The sequence below is a fragment of the Loxodonta africana genome, chromosome 15 (genome assembly GCF_030014295.1).
Source record: "Loxodonta africana isolate mLoxAfr1 chromosome 15, mLoxAfr1.hap2, whole genome shotgun sequence".
NCBI classification, from domain to species: Eukaryota; Metazoa; Chordata; class Mammalia; order Proboscidea; family Elephantidae; genus Loxodonta; species Loxodonta africana.
In genome coordinates, this window is record NC_087356.1 from 27,124,437 (window position 1) to 27,144,638 (window position 20,202).

Sequence of the window (20,202 nt, forward strand, 5' to 3'; positions counted from 1 at the left end):
ATACCACTATGGTAACTCAAGTCCCTTTTCAGTGTCTGTTTCCGGTTAGGATTCTACAGCCAATCAACCCTGCTTCTATGGAATCATTTTCTCCCTGCTAGCCATACTTTCCACTCATCAGCTGATCTGCTGTTAGAATGCATCAGGCATATGGAGAGGTGACCACCTGCATGCTTCTTCCTCTAAGACCATATAATTCCATTGATGAGAGGTTCCCATCTACCATAAAAAGACTGTTTTGGTTTAATAAACAGAAGCACAGGCTGAGAGCTCAGGAGAAGCTTTTTCAAGGCTTGGTTGATGCTATGTTTCTGTATGTGAAAATTTTGCTTTGGGGTTGTGAACTCTTTAAAACAAACAGTTGAAGTCATTGTTAATGGGAGACAGGATGACTCGCGTAGCTTCTGTCAAGACTGACTACTTTTAGGGAGGAAAAGCAGCAAACAGGGTTGGGTCTTTTCACGATGATCCATCTTTCAAAAGCACAAGTGAGTGCCCCATCTCATTAATCACACAAGTCTGGCTTACACTGGAAGTGGGGAGCAAGAACTGCTTAGGAGGCCGTTACACCTCTCCTTCTGTTGAACGGTGAAACAAGGCCAAATACTGTCATTTTCTTCCCATTTCCCCATTGTGGAACACCTCTCGGGAAGGCTGGGCAAAGAAAAAAGGAAGGATGAACATTTAGATTAATAAGGTTTATTGTTTCATGGCTGTACTCTAGGGATGTTCAGGAGGAGAAATAATGTTTCATCCTGGGATAGCTTTGGACTAGGCACAAGTTCCATTATGTCTCTTCAATTCACTACCCTACCATCACCCACTAGTCAAAAAGGCCAAACAGATGTGTCTTCTGCCTCACATTACTTCCCCAACCTATCTTACTCCTCTACCTCATACAAAGCTTAACACCTAAATCTAACTTTCTAGCAAGAAACCATTATCCCATACAAAAGCGACTCCCCAAAGAAATCAGAGGGAAAATTGTACAGGAAGGAATAGCTTGAGACATCAGACAGTCACAGAACAAATGACTAGTCTGAAATCTGAAGAAAGACGGGCGTCTTCAAGAAGTCATGAACACTTGCTTACCTGGAGAAAATGCTGGGTGCCAGCCTAGCTAAAATTGTTAATGAACTGCTAAAGGCTGAGTATGGATTATTATGAGAGTATAACATCCTGGGAGCAGTAGACACAAGAGAAATTTGTCCTATTCAGAGACTCTTCCCCACAAATCTCAGTGGGTACTCATGAGAAAGATTTGGGGCAGGGCAGAAGACTAGAGAAGGTAGAAGCCTCGGGGAGATGAGTAGTAGCTACTGCAGAAAAGGAATGAAACTTTACCTTGGAGGCTTCTATCCTTTCTTCTCTACAAAAGCCTTAAAGCTGCTGGGTCACAAGGGCAGCAAACCCTGTTGCCTTCAGGGCACAGGGCAAGACCCAGTGCAGTTGGGGAAGGGAATAGAAAATCAAAACTAAACAAACCAAATCAAAACCAACCCTCTCTCCATGGGCAAGAGGTAGGAAAAAAAAAAAAAATGGGGTGCAGATGATTAGAAATCCCTTACTGTTGAGGGAGGGATAAGATCACTGAGAACAAAAAAATGTGACCACCACCAACCCTCATCGCCAGGCTAGCACACAATGAACACCCAATGACAGCAGTAAACAGCCACAGAATAGGCCTTCTGATATAAAGGAAAGGGAAGACCTAAAGTAAGAATGTCCACTCTTACCACTTCTCTTGAACACTGTAGTGGAAGGTTTTAGGCAATGCAATAGGGCAAGAAAAAGAAGTAAAAGGCTCACAGATTGGAAAGGGAAAAATAGCACTATTAGCATATAATATGATTGTCTATATAGAAAACCCCCATAAAATCTACAAAAAACTTCTAATGCTAATGAGTAAGTTTAGTAAGATCATAAGATACAGGGAAAAAAAAAATTCCATCCTAATTCTATATATAAGCAATAAACAATAAATAAATAAAAGAACAAACAAAACAAAACACAAAAAACACCATCTACAACAGCACTAAAAAAATGAAATTCTTAGGTATAAATCTAACAAAATAGGTGCCATATACATATGCTGGAAACTACAATATGATATTGAAAGAAATCAAAGAAAACCTAAATAAGTGGAGATATACTATGTTCATGGATTGGAGGACTCAAGATTATTAAGGTGTCAAATTACCACAAATTGATCTCTAGATTCAACACAATCCCAATCAAAATTCCAGCAAAAAATTTTTTATAGAAATTGATAAGATGATTCTAAGATTTGTATAGAAAAGAAATGAGAAAAGCTAAAACAATTTTGAAAAAAAAGAAAAAATGTTGGGAGATTCACACCTATTTCAAAACTTACTATAAAGTCACGGTAATTATGACAGTGCCATGTTAGTGAAGTGATAGACATATAGATAAATACACCAGAATAGAGTCCAGAAATAGACATACACATATGTGACCCATTGGTTTTTTTAACAAAGATGCAAAGGCAATTCAATGGATAAAGGACAGCCTCTGCAATAAGTAGTGCTGGAAGAGCTGAATAGCCATTGTATTCATATCCTGCAGCTTCTGTAATAAATTACCATAAACTGGGTAGCTTAAAATACCAGAAATTTATTCCTACACAGTTGTGAAGGCCAGAAATCCAAAATCAAGGTGTTGGCAGGGCTCTGAAGGCTCTAGGGAAGAATTTGTCACTTGCCACTTCCAGTTACTGGTAGTTCAAGACATTCTTTAGCTTGCAGTAATTATTCCAATCTCTGCCTTTATGGTCATATTGCCTCTTCCTCTTCTGTGTATCTCAAAACTCCCTCTGCCTCTCTCTTAACGATAAATGATACATGTAATTGCACTTAGGGCTCACCTGGATAATCCAGGATAAACTCCTCCTGTCAAGATCCTTAACTTGATCACATCTTTTACCATATAAAGTGATATTCACTGGTTCCAGGGATTAGGACATGGACATGTATTTTTACGGGCGACCATCCAGCCCACTAAAGCCATATGCTATCCAATCTATACATTGTTCTATATGTGGAAATTAACTCCAAATGAACCATATATCTAAATATAAAACCTAAAACTATAAAACTTCTAGAAGAAAACATAGGAGAAAATCACTGTGATCCTGGATTAGGCAAAGATTTTTAAGATATAACACAAAATTCACAGTTCATAAAATAAAAAATTGTTAAAATTAGACTTCATCAAAATTCAGAATCACTGTTGTCTGAATGAGAATGAAAAGACAGCTACAGACTGGGAGGAAAGATTTGCAAATCAGATACATGATAAAGAATTTGTATCCAGAATACAAAAAGAACTTTCAAACCTCAATTACAAAAAAAAACAAAACCCAATTTAAAAAATAGGAAAAATAGTTGGATAGACATTTCACCAAAGAAGATACACAGATGGCAAATAAAGCACAGGAAAAAATGCTCAACAACATTAGTCCTTAGAGGAATACAAATTAAAGCCACAGTAAGATACCACTACACATCTACGAGGATTGCTCAAAACAAAACTGCCCTATCAAGTGCTGGCAATTGTGCAGAGCAGTTGGAACTCTCAGACATTGCTGGTGGGGATGTAAAATGGTACATCTATTTTAGAAAACAGTTTGGCAGTTTCTCATAAAGTTAAAAACACATCAGTCCCATTCCTAGTTATTTACCAAAGCTAAATGAAAACTTACGTTCACATGAAATCTGTATGCAAATGCTTAAAACAACTTTATTCTTAATTGTGAAAAACTAGAAACAACCCAGATGTCCTTTAACTGGTGAATGGATAAACAGTAGTACATCCATACAATGAAATACTAGTCAGCAATATAAAAGAATGAACTACGAAACCAAGCCAAACCAAAACCAAATCCATTGCCGTCGAGTCAATTCCGACTCATAGCAACCCTACAGGACAGAGTAGAACTGCCCCATAGAGTTTCCAAGGAGTGCCTGGTGGATCTGAACTTCCAACCCTTTTGTTAGCAGCCATAGGTCTTAACCACTACGCCACCAGGGTTTCTACAGATGCACAAAATATGGATGAATATCAAATGCATTATGCAAAGTGAGGGAAGTCAGACTTAAAAGGCTCCATACTGGATGATTCCATTTACATAATACTATGGAAGAGGCATAAATACTGGGACAAAAAACAGAGCAGTGATTTCCGGGGGCAGGGGTAGACGGGAAGTGGTTGATTACAAAAAGCATGAAGGGATTTTTTAGCATGATGGAACTGTTCTATATTTTGATTATGATGGTGGTTAAATGACTGTACACATTTGTCAAAACTGTACACTACAAAAGAGTGAATTTTACTGTACGTAAATTAGACCTTAATGATAACAAAAAAAAGAAAAAAGGTCATACCAATTTCTATTTCAAGTAATAGTAAATATGAAAGTTAGTCTCACTATTCTTTTTTCCAGTATTAGATGAAAATTTTATCTTATTATTTTTTAAATTTTACTTCCTTAATTATGAGGGGCCTCATATATTTATTGGCCCTTTCTATTTGTTCTTTGATGAATTTCCTGTTCACATTTGTTGCCCATTTTTCTGTGAACTTTTACCTTTTGATTAATGGGAGCTCTTTATATATTCTGGATGATCAAATTATTCCCAGTTTGGCAGTGGAAGCCCCTTCAAGCTGGCTTCTGTATCCTTCTGACATGCCCCCATCTTCTTTCTGCAATTCCTTGCTTTCTGCCACAAAAAGATGTTCCAGGCTCACCTTGTACTTTCCTTGTAAACAGTCATTTGTTCAAAATGCCCCAGTTCCTTTTAGCAGAAAACTGTATTTAGAAACCAATATATAGCACTAGACATGCTCATTGCCATTGGGGTGCTGTTATTCCTAGGCGTTCTCAGTGGACAAACCTAGAGAATGTATATACTATATACATACATATACACATATGTACATATAACACATATATATGAAATGCACACATTTACCTCCATATTTATTTCTATACTTACCTATAATAAAAATCATAGTTTATAACACAGGGTTCACTTTTGTTTTCTCCCATTCCATACCTCTAAACCCCTTTTCTGACAGCTAGAAACTTGCTTCTATTATCTTTAATATATTCACTAATTTAATCAGTCTTCCTGTATATAATGAATCTCCTATCTTCCTTGCCACATTGTTCCTCATATGGACGCCCCTATTTTCTATTTTAGTGCTATTTTCATAGCACTGAAAGAAATAAAAAGTAAGGATAGATCCTGCTTTAAATGTGCTAACGCTGTAGCAGCTACTCATATACTCATGACCAAAGAATCAATTTCTTCTTTATGGGAAGGTCATCACCTTAGAAGCAAGCACAGAACCTCAGGAGCCACGAGGAAAGGCATCATCATCTAAGTAGCAGCAGCAACTAATGTTTGTTGAGCCCTTTATATATTCTCTGTGCTAGATACATCATGTCCCCCCAAAAACATGTGTATCAATTTGGCTGGGCCATGATATCCAGCATTGTGTGGCTGTCCTCCATTTTGTGACTGTAATTTTATATTAAAAGGATTAGGGTGGGATTGCAATACCACCCTTACCCAGGTCACATCCCTGATCCAATGTAAAGAGAGTTTCCCTGGGGTGTGGCCTGTACCACCTTTTATCTCTCAAGAGATAAAAGAAAAGGGAAACAAGCAGAGAGTTGGGGACCTCACACCACCAAGAAAGCAGCACCGGGAGCAGAGCATGTCCTTTGGACCCAGGGTCCCTGTGCCTGAGAAACTCCTTGACCATGGGAAGATTGAGGACAAGGACCTTCCTCCAGAGCCAACAGAGAGAGAAAACCTTCCCCTGGAGCTGACGCCTTGAATTTGGACTTTTAGCCTACTTTACTGTGAGGAAATAAATTTCTCTTTGTTAAAGCCATCCACTTGTGGTATTTCTGTTACAGAAGCACTAGATGGCTAAGACAGTCATGTTCATGTATCCCTTTATTTAATCCTCATAGTAGCTCTACTATTATCTTCTTTTTATAAAAAAGATGAGAAAACTGAGGCACTGAAAGGTTAACTTTCTCATGGTCAGATATGGGTGTGTCTGCATGTGGCAGAGCCAGGATGTGACTATAGGCAATTGCTATCATAGACTAGTATAGACTGGAGAGTTTACAAAAGAATGGACCCTGATCAATCAAAGGGGTGATGGATATTGCAGCACATGACCTAGCATCTTTCTAATCTGGTAGTGGCAGAGACAGGATATATACACACAGTTCTATAGACAACGTAGAAAGCAATTAATGTCATAAAAGAGAGTGCTGGTAATGGGATCTTTGAAAAGGGAGAGATGACTTCCATCTGACAGCAGCATGGAGAATGATTCAGCAGACAAGACTGGCAAGAGGAAGATCAATTAAGAAAGTTGCAGTAATCAAGGTGAGAAAAGGTGGCCTGAATTAAGATGTCCTTCTCTTCTTATATAGGCCTTGTTTTGTGGATTAAAGGTTTACATTGGGTGCTTCCTATAGAATCCCACTATTATGCCTTATTTTCCCATTCCTGACCCACCCTCGATAATAGCAATACTTTCAGGTCAGGAGAAGTCAAAGATTAAAAAACATTAGGCAATTCTGGTATCTAAACCTAACATTCCCTCCCTCTTGGCTACTTTGTCTCCCTTCTGCTCAAATTAGGATAAGGAATAAATATACAACAAACAGAGAAGAGGGCCAAGAAGCAGGGTCTCCTGAGTTGGAACAGCATTGGACACCCAAGTTGGACTTCCACCCAGGATGAAAACCCTGGTGGCGTGGTGGTTAAGAGGTATGGCTGCCAAACAAAAGGTCAGCAGTTCGAATTCACCAGGCACTTCTTGGAAACTCAGTGGGGCCGTTCTACTCTGTCCTATAGGGTTGCTATGAGTTGGAACTGACTCAGTGGCAACGGGTTTGTTTGTTTGTTTTTTAATATGGTTACTATGTGCCAGACACTGTGATAAGCATTTTTACATATCATTTTATTTATCCTCAAAACAACCGTATGAGGCAGTGTTTATTAATAAGCCAATGTATACTCGGAGGGAAAAAATATTACTTGCCTAGTGTCAACCAACAGAATACTTCATAAATGTGTTATTTGTGGATATACACGATAAGGCATATGAAATTGCTACTTAATGTAGCAAGGTGAATTTTTTAGGTGGCTTCCTACTCTATTAGCTAGAGAGCTTTAATCCTAAGCATAAAGATATTTTACAGTTAAGCATTTATGCATATGCATGAATTCTTTGATCCTGCCTTAATTTCTAGGAACTCAACTTAGACCGAGGAGGCTATCCAAGAAGGGTCTTAGAACATGGTTTATGTGTGTATTCATGTATGTCTTTGTATCTATAATAATTACTAACCACTTTAACCAAGTTAGTCTGATTAGTAATGAACTATTTCTCTATTATCTTCCTGTATTTTTTTATTACTCCTTACCTTGCTGAGTTTTCATTCTGCTGCAGGATCTCTTCTTTTGCATTTATCCTTCACTGCTTGCTCTGGTTTTTATATTTCCTTGGTCTTTGAATTCTATCCTTATAAACTCAAATTTAAAATTTTTCATTACAGAGAATGAAAATTTTCATTCGAGAGTGAAAAGAAGAAACAATGTTTTAGTAACTTGATTGAACCTACAGTTGTTAGTCTCCGGAGGCCTTGCTTTCTACAGGCAACGGGAGGTACTGCCATTCACCGATGATGACACTGAAAGAAAGGGCTGGTCTGGCATTCCTCAGGCTGGAGAAGAAAAGGCTGAAGAGAAGACCTGTGGCACCCATCAGTGGCCAGCCACTGTGTGGATACTGATAGCCAACTTACTACTTGGCTGCTTGGTTTAGGCAGTGGTGAGAGGGAGCTGTATGGGGATGGGAGGAGTAGGGATTGTTGGGAAGGAGGGAGTAGGAAAAGATGTAGGGCTACATGATCTTGAAAGAACACTGCCAGATCCGGGACACAGCTCAATGGTGTGGACAGCAGAATCCAGCTACTAAAGGCTCCTCTGTTCCCTGAATTTTAAGCCTCTTCATTCACGCTGCAGTATTGCTTCAGTTCAAACAATGATTCTTACACCAAGATTAGCAGTTTATAGCTTTGTTGCTACTGATATCAACCCCCTTTCCCCCTCAAAAAAACCAAACCCATGATGCAAAGACTCCCAATTTACCTCTTTCATTTTTCTCCTCCTATCTTTACTGCTCTTTGTTTTCCTTCTCTTTTCATCTCACATCTAAGAACTTAGTTTTACCTGACTATAACTAGCAATGGAAACCCTGGCGGCCTAGTGGTTAAGAACTACAGCTGCTAAAAAAGCAAGCAGTTCGAATCCACCAGGTGTTCCTTGGAAACCCTAGGGGCAGTTCTACTCTGTCCTATACAGTGACTATGAGTTGGAATTGACTTCACAGCAATGGGTTTCATTTTTTTTTTGCAGGGGGGTATAACTAGCAATTTATTTTATAACTAGCAATATAGCACTTTCAGTTTGCCTCATTTTATTTTCACAGTAATTCTTTGGGATAGGTGGGACAACAATCATTACAATCGTTGTTGTTAGGTGCCCTTTGGTCAGTTCCAACTCATAGTGACCCTATGGGACAGAGTAGAGCTGCCCCATAGAGTTTCCAAGGAGCAGCTGGTGGATTTGAACTGCCAACCTTTTGGTTAGCAGCTGAGCTCTTAACCACTGTACCACCAGGGCTCCTTACAATCATTAGTATCCCATATATGGACAGAAAACTAAGGCTGAGAGGTTAAGGGATTTGTGCTGGTGGAGCCACATTTGCACACTGATTCACCAACTATGGAGATACTGGCGACCTGACTCATGGTATAGACTCAGGTAAGCCACTTAACCCATTTAAGTCTAATCCTTAAAATGCAGATAAAAGTACCAACTTGCTTCTCAGGGAAGCTGCTGAGATTAATTAGCCATTAAACAATTGCAAAGGGATTTGGAAATTCCAAATGTTACATAAATGTTTTAACAAGCTTTAAATGTTAGGGTTGAATTAGGTACCCATGGGTGAAAATTAGGTGAATGGATCTGTGAGCATTCGTATTTTCCAGTACATAAACTGAGTTGAGCTGGAATATGCCCAGCTCTATCTAAATTGCCCTTAGGTGCGTGGCCCCAGTACTTGCATGTCCCATCTCCTACTGGTCCTGGCCACTGTGAATGCAAACAAATGGGTTGCTCCCTATTCAGCCAAGGCAAGGAGAAAATACGGGAGGAAGGGCTGGCTCCTCGTTACCCTGGGGGCAGCAGAGATGATCACAAGCAAGCTCCTCTAGTTAGCCCTACAGGTCTTCCAGATTGGTACTCTGACCTCCAAGGAAACATCCCTATTTCCAGAGCACTCAAGGCATATACAGTGTGGCCCCAGCCAATAAAAAATGACCTAGACCTATAGATAGGGGCTCCAGGCTACAGTTTCCCTCTCTCCTCTGAAATTCATTTAACTTGCTTTATAACAAGTTTAAGTATGCTATATTATATAGGAAAATTAGTGATAATTAACACCATATCAAAGAAAATATCTGAAATCAATTTATTTTGCAAGAAAAGAAATATCTAAGGCCCAAGGAAGACAAGTTGTATATAACACTATTGCAGTGTTATTCTAAAAAATTGTGGTCTGCTTGGTGTTGCTCAGTTTTGTAACTCTAAGGAAGTTAGTACCCCTTTCCCTTCTTTGTTTGTAAAGCAAATACATGGTCTCTAAAATCTGCCTCAACCGAAAATCACTTTAAATAAGGGTTGATATTCACTTTCTTCATCCACAAAACAAGGATAATGACATCTACATCAAAGGTAGTTACTAAATTAAAAAATGCATGTAAGTTTTAAATGACAAACAATGGTGCTCCCATCATCTGAAATGCTGCTCTTCTCTCAGATACCACTTTACCAATCATCCCATCTCCCTCAAGTCATTGCTCAAATCTCATCTCAGTGAGGCCAACCCTGTTTCCCTCGATCCCCATATTCCAAACTCCCCTTCCCCAATTCTTTCTTATTCTTTCCATAGTACTTATCACTTTCCTACAAACATTACTTATGTTTGTTAGTTATTATTCTTTTTCTATCCTTCCACCTTAGATGTAAGCTACAAGAGTGTAGGAATTTTGGTCTGTTTTGTTCACTGATGTGTCTCAATTGCCTAGAAGAGTGCCTGACACATAGCAGATGCTCAGTAAATATTTGTTGAATGAATGAAGGAAGGAATGAACCTCTAAGAATAATTAACTTTTAAATTACTGAGGACAAAGGCTAACTTCTTTTGACTGGTCACTATACCACCTCAAGGTTTGGGCCCAGAAGAAATTTAATAATACTTTCTATTTGAGTGATAGAGATGTATCTGAAAACCATAAGTACTCTGTGGCTACCTTCTTTTATTTGTCTTCTTCTTGATTTTGGAAGCCCGTATGAATTAACCAGCCAGGTAAGGTGTCAAGCCAAGGAGGTGAAGTTGGGTGAAGGCAAAGAATTTGAAGGAAAAGATGGGAGATGACCTGAGTGGAGACCTAGAATAACTGAGAAACAGCCAGTATACTCACAGTGATAAAGAGAAGTTACTAAGAGCTTCATGAAACCTGGGAGATTCATTAATGACACAGCCAGAGAAAATGAAGCTTCTTTTACACATGCACAATTTTGTTCTTTTCTTGGCTGAACCCATACCTGGCGTGTTCTAGCCTTTTGAATAGTGAACACTATAAGATATAGGGGATGCTATGACTGCCACTGAAAAACAGAATCAGATCTAAAAAAAAAAAAGAGAGATGCAAATATCACAGCAAGCTGATTAATACCTAGGTAAACACTACGTGTGGGAAAAGTTCACTGGGCAGTCTATGTGTCCCAAATTTATTAGAGAAGCCTTCCTACCGGAAGTGTGGGGCTTAAAGTATGGAAGAAAATATTTTCATATAGAAATAAGAACAAGTATGTAATAACTTTTTTTTAATAGGCGGGGCTGAAGGCATGAGAAAGTTCATTCAATAAGTTCCTAATAATTTTTAATATAAAACTTTATTATACATTCGAGTGTCACTGTCACTATGAGTTAGACTTGACTCGGTGGCAACAGGTTTGGATTTTTCGTTTTGGTACCACTAGGACAGTCTAAGCTGACTATCAGCTGGGGAGAGCACTAGCCATTCTTCTATATGGGGCACCAGTACCTTTGTTAGGAATTATCTGATATTGTGTCTTCTGAGTTGGCGACAGGTCATGTGGTTGGCCAAGCTACATGGGTAATTCTCTAGGAAAATGATGTCATCACAATTGCACAATGAGCTGTGTGTGTCACTTAACATATCATTACATCAAAGAACTCATCACAAGCAACTTTTTACTCTAAGTGTCACAGAGGGACTTTTACACTAGGGATCCCTCATATTCACCATTCTTTAATAACTTGAGCCAATAAGGTGAGGCTGATGGCTAATATGCTAAGAGGTGGAGAGGTGACACTTTCATCTGAGGACTTGCAGTGTTTTTTTCCTTTCTCTCTCTCTCTCTCCAAAGACTAGCTGCTTTATATGTGAGTCACCAGCACTGAAAATGTGTGGAAGCAACAGCATCTCTGTTCAACGTGTCTTTGAGGACCATCCTCTCTGCCCCACATGGCCATCAGGCTCTACTCTAATTTGGCAAGAAGATAGGATGAGTCTCAAAGGCAGACAAAGTTGGGAAGGTTAGCTGATTTCAATAGCTAATAGTCACTGAGAGAAAAACACTGTGTGTGTGGTTGGGGGTGGGGTTGGGGGCAACCACAAAGACTCCTTCAACTTGTTCTAAATCATTGGACTAAGCACGCTTAGACTTTGGGAAAGTGAGTACAGCACCGAGTTATGAGTTCAGTTTATAAAAGATAAAGATCTGAATCATCCCTTTGTGGTTACAGATTATGAAACCATTTCAGGCTCTCCCTAGACAGCATTCCCTATGAATGTTAGATTGCAAACAGAGAAAGCAGAAGGGTTAGCATCTCTGATTACGACCCCTGTTAAGGTTTTCTCCTAAGCATCCTTCTACAGTTTACAATTTAATTTTCTGCCTTTGTAATCTGTAGCCCTTGTGTATATATCATCTAATGAAAAAGGACTTTTTTGAATTAACATGGTATTTGGAAAAAGAACATGTGTTTCTGTTTTATTATTAAACATATTTATAAAGAGAGAAAATGTTCTCAGACCTAGTGGGAACCTGTTTTTTTTTTTAAAGCAAGAATCATGTAACACTTCAGGAGGGTAGAATCCTTAATGTAAACACTCAGATGGGCTGGGGCACGATAAGTCTTCGGGTAGAGAGTAATAGTGGAGTTTAGGAATTCAGATTTGCCTCATCTGACCACCTTGAGGGTAAACATACTGCTCTGCCTTTCCCCAGCTAGTTGGTGAACTTGGCATCTATTAAGCAGGACATTCTGGAACACAGGCCCTTCCAATTACTACAATGGTCTTGTGTTTCAAGGCTGCTTGTTTATAAACACAGCCACTTTCTAGTTTAATTTCTCTCCTTTTTCCACTTTGTTTAAGGTCCAAATCTTTCTTGAGTGTAACAGCCTAAATAAGGCTTTTTGAGATTAATGCCTGGTGGTATGCATTAAAATAATAAAATTTAGAAATAGAAATGTATGTCACATAAACATCTAGTTTACGTTCACTAGTAATCAAAGAAATGGAGATTAAAGCAATAGTAAGTTGATATTTTATGCCTAAATATTAATTAAAAATATTAACTCTTGATGTTGGCAAGGTTAGGGTAAAATCAGTTCCCTCCTGCACTGCAAGTGGCTGTAATACAGCAAATCATTCAGGAAGAAGTATTTTATATGTCTTAAGAATCATAAAAATACTTGGCAATGATCCCACCCCTAAAAATTTACCTGAAGGCTAGACTAAAATGTTATATGCGTGAAGAGGTATATTAAAGAATTCCCAGAAAAGAAGAAACATGAAATTGGAAGACAACCTAAATTAATGAATCTCAGCCAGGGGAAAGTACCCTTCTAAGGGGAGTATATCAACTCCTTCAGGGGAAAAAGAGGAAAGAACAAATACATGTAGTTTTAAAAACCATATTCAGAATTATCACTGCTTTTGTTTTCTTTTAGACACAAAATTGCTCTTATAATTTTAAATAATAGTAAATAGAATATATTTTTATGTTTATTTAAAAGAGGTATGGATACATAATGTTGAGAAAGGTTGACCTAAGTATCAGAAAGTCTAACGCTAAACAGAAAATTATAGAAAAGCAACTCAGCAGCAACAACAGTTAATGCTTACTGAGCACCTTACGTGTCAGGTATTTGGCTACGTTTTTTGCATATGCTATTCTTTATTTAATTTTCATATTACCTAGATGATAGAGTTATTGAAACAATTTACATTTATTAAAATAATCATTATCAGGACCAGATAGTAACATGAGAAATTCAGTTGGTCGCCCTAGAGGACAGGGAGAGGTCTGAGGCTTGGGTTTTCAAGCCCACACAGAGACTCAAGACACTGACATGGGCCTGTCTAGGTGAAGAGTTAGAACTGGGATTCCTGTGTGAGGACAGGACTCTTGAAGGGATGAACCCTTAGTGAAAGGGTAGACCAGAGGAAAAAAATCTACCCTCTGTACAAAGAGACAATCAGGAAACTTGTTTATCATAGCATACTAAATACAGTTTTACACTTTGCTTTCTTTCTTTTTTTTCCATTTGACAGTATATTGAGCATCATCCTATATTAGTATATAAAACACTTTATTGATATTCTACTAAACAGTTACAAATAATGATGCAGTGAATAACCTAATACATACACACAAATGTATTAATCTGTAGGACTGAGATCTAGGATAGAACTACTGGATCAAAAGATATGTACTTTGTATCTCCTCTTCAGAAGTTGATCCAATTTATACTAACACAGCAATGTCAGAAAGTGACTGTCTCTCCGTATCTTAGGAAGCATCATGTGTTGGTAACCTCTAAAAGGACAGAAATAGAATATAAAACCACCAAATTAATGGGAAGTGGGAAAAAAAAATCAATCAAATAGATGGCAGAGAGCCTAAGTAGATACAATGACTAAATGCAATGTGGTAAAACCTAGATTGGATCTTGAAACAGAAATAGGGCATTAGTAGAAAAACCGGTGAAATCCAAATAAAGTCTGTAGTTTAGCTGGTAATAACGTACCAGTGTTAATTTTGACAAATGTACTAAGGTAATAAAAAAGATGTAAACATTAGAGGAAACCGAGTGAAGAGTATACAAGAACTCTCTGCACTGTGCAACTTTTCTGTGAATCTAAAATTATCCCCCCAAAAGTTTATTGAAGGAAAACATAGGAATAAGGAGAAAGGCCATCCCCACTGGGGAAAAAGGAAGTATAAGAACAAGGACACAGAAAGTTCAAAGTGAAAAAAAAAAAAAAAAGGAATGGGAAAAAAGACACTGGGAAAATATTAAACAAAACAAAGCTTGTGCTGTTGTATTAATATTAAAAAAATAGATTATACAGCAAAAGAGCATTATTAGCGGTAAATAAGGTCACTTCATACTGAGAAAGGAATAATCACCAAGATGACTTAACATGTATAAATTTTTATATATCTAATAGCATAGTTCAAAATATGCAAATATACCAAGGAAAAATTGATACTGTTACAGGGATAAATGGATAAACCATAATCACAGAGGGATATTTTTAATACTCTCAGTAATTGATAGAGTAGATTAAGAAGATCAGTTAAGATGTAGAAGATCTGAACAGCGCAATTATTAGCTTCGATCCACTGGATGTATAACCTTGTACTCATCTACTAGAGGATGCATATTGTTTTCAGGCACCTGTGAGGCATTTACAAAAACTGTCCAACCTCAACAAATGCCACATTCTTTGAATCAATACATTTATAAATAAATGTCTTTTTTTTTTCTAGTTTTTCCCTAGAAAGCTTAAAATCTTATTCAATTTAGCAAAACAACTTTGTGGGACAAAAAAACTAAGGAGGCGATACCTGAGTTTCAGCATTACATAACTAATGTTACTCACTAACGTTCATCAGGCCCAGAAGGAAGAAGAGTATTGTTGGTGGAGGAACAGTCTTTGCAAAAGTAAAAAGCTATGAAAGAGTAAGGCATTTTGGAGAGAGGTATGATTGCATAGGATGAGAGGGAAAAGTGGAAAAGAGGTTGTTAAGGTAGACTGAACTCAGACTGGAGAAGGAAGTTTGGATTTTATCCTGTAGGCAATTAGAAGCCATCAAAGGTGTCTAAGTGAGGGACTGATAAGAATTTGATCATTCTGCTCTAGTGTACAGGATGGACTACATTGAAGAAACAATGAAGCAGTAGAGATACAGAGTAGGTATTGGTCTGAGAGATGGTCTGGGCATGAAGTTGACATCACTTAACAATATACTATATATCCAAAGGAATGAACAAGTGGAAGAAAAAGAGGAATCAAGGATAAATCTAAAGCTGCTAGTTTGGGTGACTGATAGGATGGTGATACTATTAATGGAGAGAAGGTATGTAGGAAAAAGGAAATGCAGGTAGGAGAGAAGAAAAGATAAATCACTGGGTTCAAGAGATACTGCATTTGAAGCACTGGTGGGACATCCTTGTGAAGATGTAACTGACAGTGACAGGAGAATTTAAAGGAAGCCATAGGAAGTAAGGGGAAGCCGACGGGGATTAGGGGGTATAAAGATGCAAGTTGACTGAAATTGGGCAAATCCAGGATCAGGCTGCCATTTGCCTTAAAGCCACAATCTTTATAACAATAGGGCAAATTTACAAAAAAAAAAAAAAAAACTATATGCGCACACACACACACACACACACACTATTCTTTATAACAACAGAGCAAGATATCTTTCTAGACTTTGAAAGCTGATCTTATCAGAGAGACACAAGGCAGGGAGGCCCTCAACAGAAGCTGCAGAGTATCCCACAAATGGAAGAAGGAAAGAAGGAGACAATCTATAGATGCAAATATCTCCATTTTCATTCTTCTATACTTAACACTGCATAAAAATGAGAATAGCAAAAATGAGAAACAATTTGAATTCCTAACAAGGTTCACAATGGCAAATTATAGCACATTACCTCAAAATATTTCTTTCGGAAATTGAACTTAAGTTCAGAGAAATAGATACCACATTCTACTTAACATCCTTCCTTAACATTTACCCTGCTGGTGAAGCCTTGTCTATTTTTATGGTACTAGGGCTGCTATGAGTTGTAATTGACTTGATGGCAATGGGTTAGATGTAATTATACTAAGGCAGAGGATTTGTTCTGACATCCATCCCCATCTCAAAACATCTTATAAAGGCAGAATCACCTTATGTATGATGTACCCTAGATATAGAACCAAAGAAGGAACAGAAAAATCAGAAAGAAAAAGATGCAAGTGTATAGGGAAAGGACTTAGAATACCACTATTTTATGAAGTATGCTTACTGATTCACTATGATAAAAAGAGTTCTGCAGTTCACCAAGTTCGGCTCACTATGGTCAGTACCATATTAAAGGTTCTGAGAAGTCCTGCTGTAAAGAATTTGTTCAACTCAGCACATCTGAAATTTATTTGCTAAGAAACCCTTTCACCTGCAGGACACATTAGCATGCTAAGGAACTATGGTTCTGTTAAAGGTACTTTGAGAAATAGGGGTTCATTTTTTTGTGGGGGGGATTTTATTTCTGAACACAGTAGCTTTCAAAACAATTCTTTGTGCTAGGTACTAAGGAAAAGAAAAAATAGTCTCTGTAAGAACCTTACAAAACCTGGTAAGATAAAATTTTAAATTTTAAAAAGTGCTCAACTGTTAAAAAGTACAGACTGTCAGTGCTACTGGAATACAGAAGACAGAAGCATTACAGCTGGCTGGAGAAAGAAGGATTTCGTCTGGCTGACTGAAGTACTGCCGGGAGATGGCCAGGTAGAGGGTTTTTAGTCAAGGAGCTCTTAACCACTGCCCCAGCAGGGTGCCAGTATGGACAAAAGGAGGAGTAAAAATAATATACTCATAAGAGTGAAGAAATTGGCATTAGGGGTGTGTGCTGGAGATCAGTGGTTAAAAAAAAGTCAATAAAGAAGGCGTTAAAATGCTTTTTCCATAAATAAGAACAGCTGGAGATAAAGATTAAAGCAGTTAAAACTGATCTGATAAAATCATACTCCTTGAGAATGTTTGATTAAAAAGTTCCCACTGAAAATAGAATCTGGCTCTGGTTTAACATGGTGGAAGATATTAAGGGCTTGATACTTTCCCAAATTCTTGTTACCCATGAATGCAAACACACACACACACACACGCGTGCACACACACTTTAACAGCAATGGCACTGTAAATTAAAAAGAACTGATTGTCAAAATCTGGGGAAATAGATTAGTCAATGGTGCTGGAAAAATTAACTGTATGAAGCAAAACCAAATTAGATCCTCTTTTTAGACTTTTCTTCAAAATAAATTCTAAATGTATTGTTGTTGCCAGGTGCTGTCCAGTCGGTTCCAATTCATAAGGACCTTATGTAAAACAGAACAAAACACTGCCTGGTCCTATGCCATTCTCACAATTGTTGCTATGCTTGAGCCCATTGTTGCACCCACTGTGTCAATCCATCTCATTGAGGATCTTCTTCTTTTTTGCTGACTCTCCACTTTACCAAGAATGACGTCCTTCTCCAGGAACTGATTCCTCCTGATAACATGTCCAAAGTATGCAAGATGCAGTCTTGCCATCCTTGCTTTTAAGGAGCATTCTGGTTGTACTTCTTCTAAGACAGATTTGTGCCATCTTTCGGCAGCCCTTGGTATATTCAATATTCTTCACCAACACCACAATTCAAAGGCGTCAATTCTTCTTGGGTCTTCCTTATTCATTGTCCAGCTTTCCCATGCATATGAGGTGAATGAAAGCAACATGGCTTGAGTCAGGCACACTTTAGTCCTCAAGGTGACATCTTTGCTTTTCAACACTTTAAGGAGGTCTTTTCAGCCAATTTGCCCAATGCAATGCATCTTTTGATTTCTTGACTGCTGCTTCCGTGGGTGTTGATTGTGGATCCAAGTAAAACGAAATTATTATCATTAAAATATAGTGAGAATAATAATAATGTTTTGATGCGCATCACAAAGTAGCATACAAACTGTTGCGTGTGCCTCAAATTTGTTTGGGTGCTAACCAAAAGATCAGTAGTTTGAATCCTCCAGCCACTCCTTGGAATAACTATGGGGTAGTTCTACTCTGTCCTATTGGGTCACTATGAGTTGGAATTGATTGGATGGCAATGCGTTTGTTTTTTTTTCACCTCCTCACTTACCAACATGGTTAGGTTCCAAACATCAGATCATTACGCAAGACATGGGGGCCATGCCCTGTCTTTAGCACCGGTATCCCCCTGGTCACTCACCACCTGTCTGGCACTCATGGCATATTACAGGATGTGTGTGACACATTGGGCTCCCCTCCCCCACCATGCTTTGCTCACAACCACAGAGCCTATGAGGGTTGCGGGGGAGGTGGTGGTGGTAATGGTTGGGGATTGCCCCCTGCCTCCAGAGCAGCAACGGCCCAGGCCCTGACGCCCTGCCTCTCCACCTTCCTGCTCTGCTGGCCTGGAGGTGGGCCTCAGTGGCAAGCAGCTCCTGGGCCTGCGGGCAGGTGAGGTCTAGCCACCGAGGCCCGGTGGAGGATGAGGAGGTGGCAGAGAGGCTTCTTTGGAAGAAGAGACTTCCAAGCCCCCTGCCCAACTCCTGTGGCCCCAGTTCCTATTGCCTCCTCATGGCCTTGTCACCCCTGCCTCCTGCGCGCTGCCTGCCCACCTTGCGCTTGCTGCAGGCCCTGCCCACCTCCCCCGGCCCACCTGAGTAACACAAACTGCCAGCAACTCACACGGCCTTGTTCCCTCTCACAAAAGCTGCTTCCTCCTCCTCCTTGTCTCACCTTAGCTCCTCACTAATGGGCCAAATAGTCAGATAGCAGGTTTTTTACTACTGTTGTAAATGTGAAATGTTGGATAACGAGATAGTCGATAAGTGAGTATTAGGTGTAATAGGCTTTACAAGGGTTAGTTTATAACTACGGGTTGTATGTAAGTCGGACATTTGTAACCTCGGGACTGCCTGTATTCTGGATATAAGTCCTTTACTAGATACATGATTTGTAAATATGTTCTCCCACTCTGTGGGTTGTATTTTTACTTTCTTGACGATTGTTTGGAGCACAAAAGTTTTTTTAATTTTGAGGAAGTCCAACTTGTCTATTTTTTATTTTGTTGTTTGTGCTTTTGGTGTCATATCTAAGATTTACTCCTATGTTTTTATCTAAGAGTTATGGTTTTAGCTCTTACATTTAGGTCTGTGATCCATTTTGCATTGATTTTTGTGTATGGTGTACAGAAGGTTCCAACTTTATTCTTTTGCATGTGGATATCCACTTGTTCCAGCACCATCTGATGAAAATACTATTCTTTCCCCATTGTATTGTCTTGATATACTTGTTCAAAGTCAGTTGACGACAAATGTTGTTTTCGTTAGGTGCCACAGAGTTGATTCCGACTCATAGTGACCCTATGTACAACAGAAGGAAATGTAAGGGTTTATTTCTGGACTTTCAATTCTGTTCCACTGATCTATATGTCTATACTTATGCCAGTACCACACAGTCTTGATTATTATAGCTTTGTAGTAAGTTTTGAAATCAGTAAGTGTGAGTTCTCCAACTTCATTCTTTTTTAAGATTGTTTTGACAATTCTGGGTCACTGATATTTCCATATGAGTTTTAGGATCAGCTTATCAATTCTGGATCCCTGGTAGCGCCAGTGATTAAGCGTTCAGCTGCTAACCAAAATGTCGGCAATTCAAATCCACCAGCTGTTCCTTGGAAACCCTATGGGACGGTTCTACTCTGTCCTATAGGGTTGCTATGAGTAGGAATCGACTCAATGGCAATAGGTTTTGTTTTGTTTTTTTAAATCTATTTCTGCACAGAAGCCAGCTGGGATTCTGATAGGGATTGCATTGACACTGTAGAACACTGTGGGGAGTGTTGTCATCTTAACAATGTTAAGTCTTTCAATCCATGCACATGAGCTATATTTAGGTCTTTTTAAATTTCTTTCAAAATATTTTGTAGTTCTTA

At 38.7% G+C, this 20,202-nt stretch overlaps 1 protein-coding gene across 17 annotated transcripts in view; it reads right to left on the minus strand.

Moving 5' to 3' along the window:
* The window catches only part of EXOC6B (exocyst complex component 6B), a 712,770-nt gene that overhangs the window by 49,414 nt on the left and 643,154 nt on the right, over positions 1 to 20,202 (minus strand). Inside the window, exon 21 of one of the 17 annotated variants that reach the window (XM_064268722.1) lies at positions 8,488 to 14,033. The exons of 15 other annotated variants lie outside the window; for them this stretch is intronic. In XM_064268722.1, coding sequence (XP_064124792.1) covers positions 14,007 to 14,033 — 27 coding nt within the window. In that variant the 3' untranslated portion in view covers positions 8,488 to 14,006. Of the gene's footprint in view, positions 1 to 8,487; positions 14,034 to 18,900; positions 19,631 to 20,202 lie in introns of those variants that run through there. One more of the 17 variants, XM_064268720.1, reaches the window with a different exon arrangement.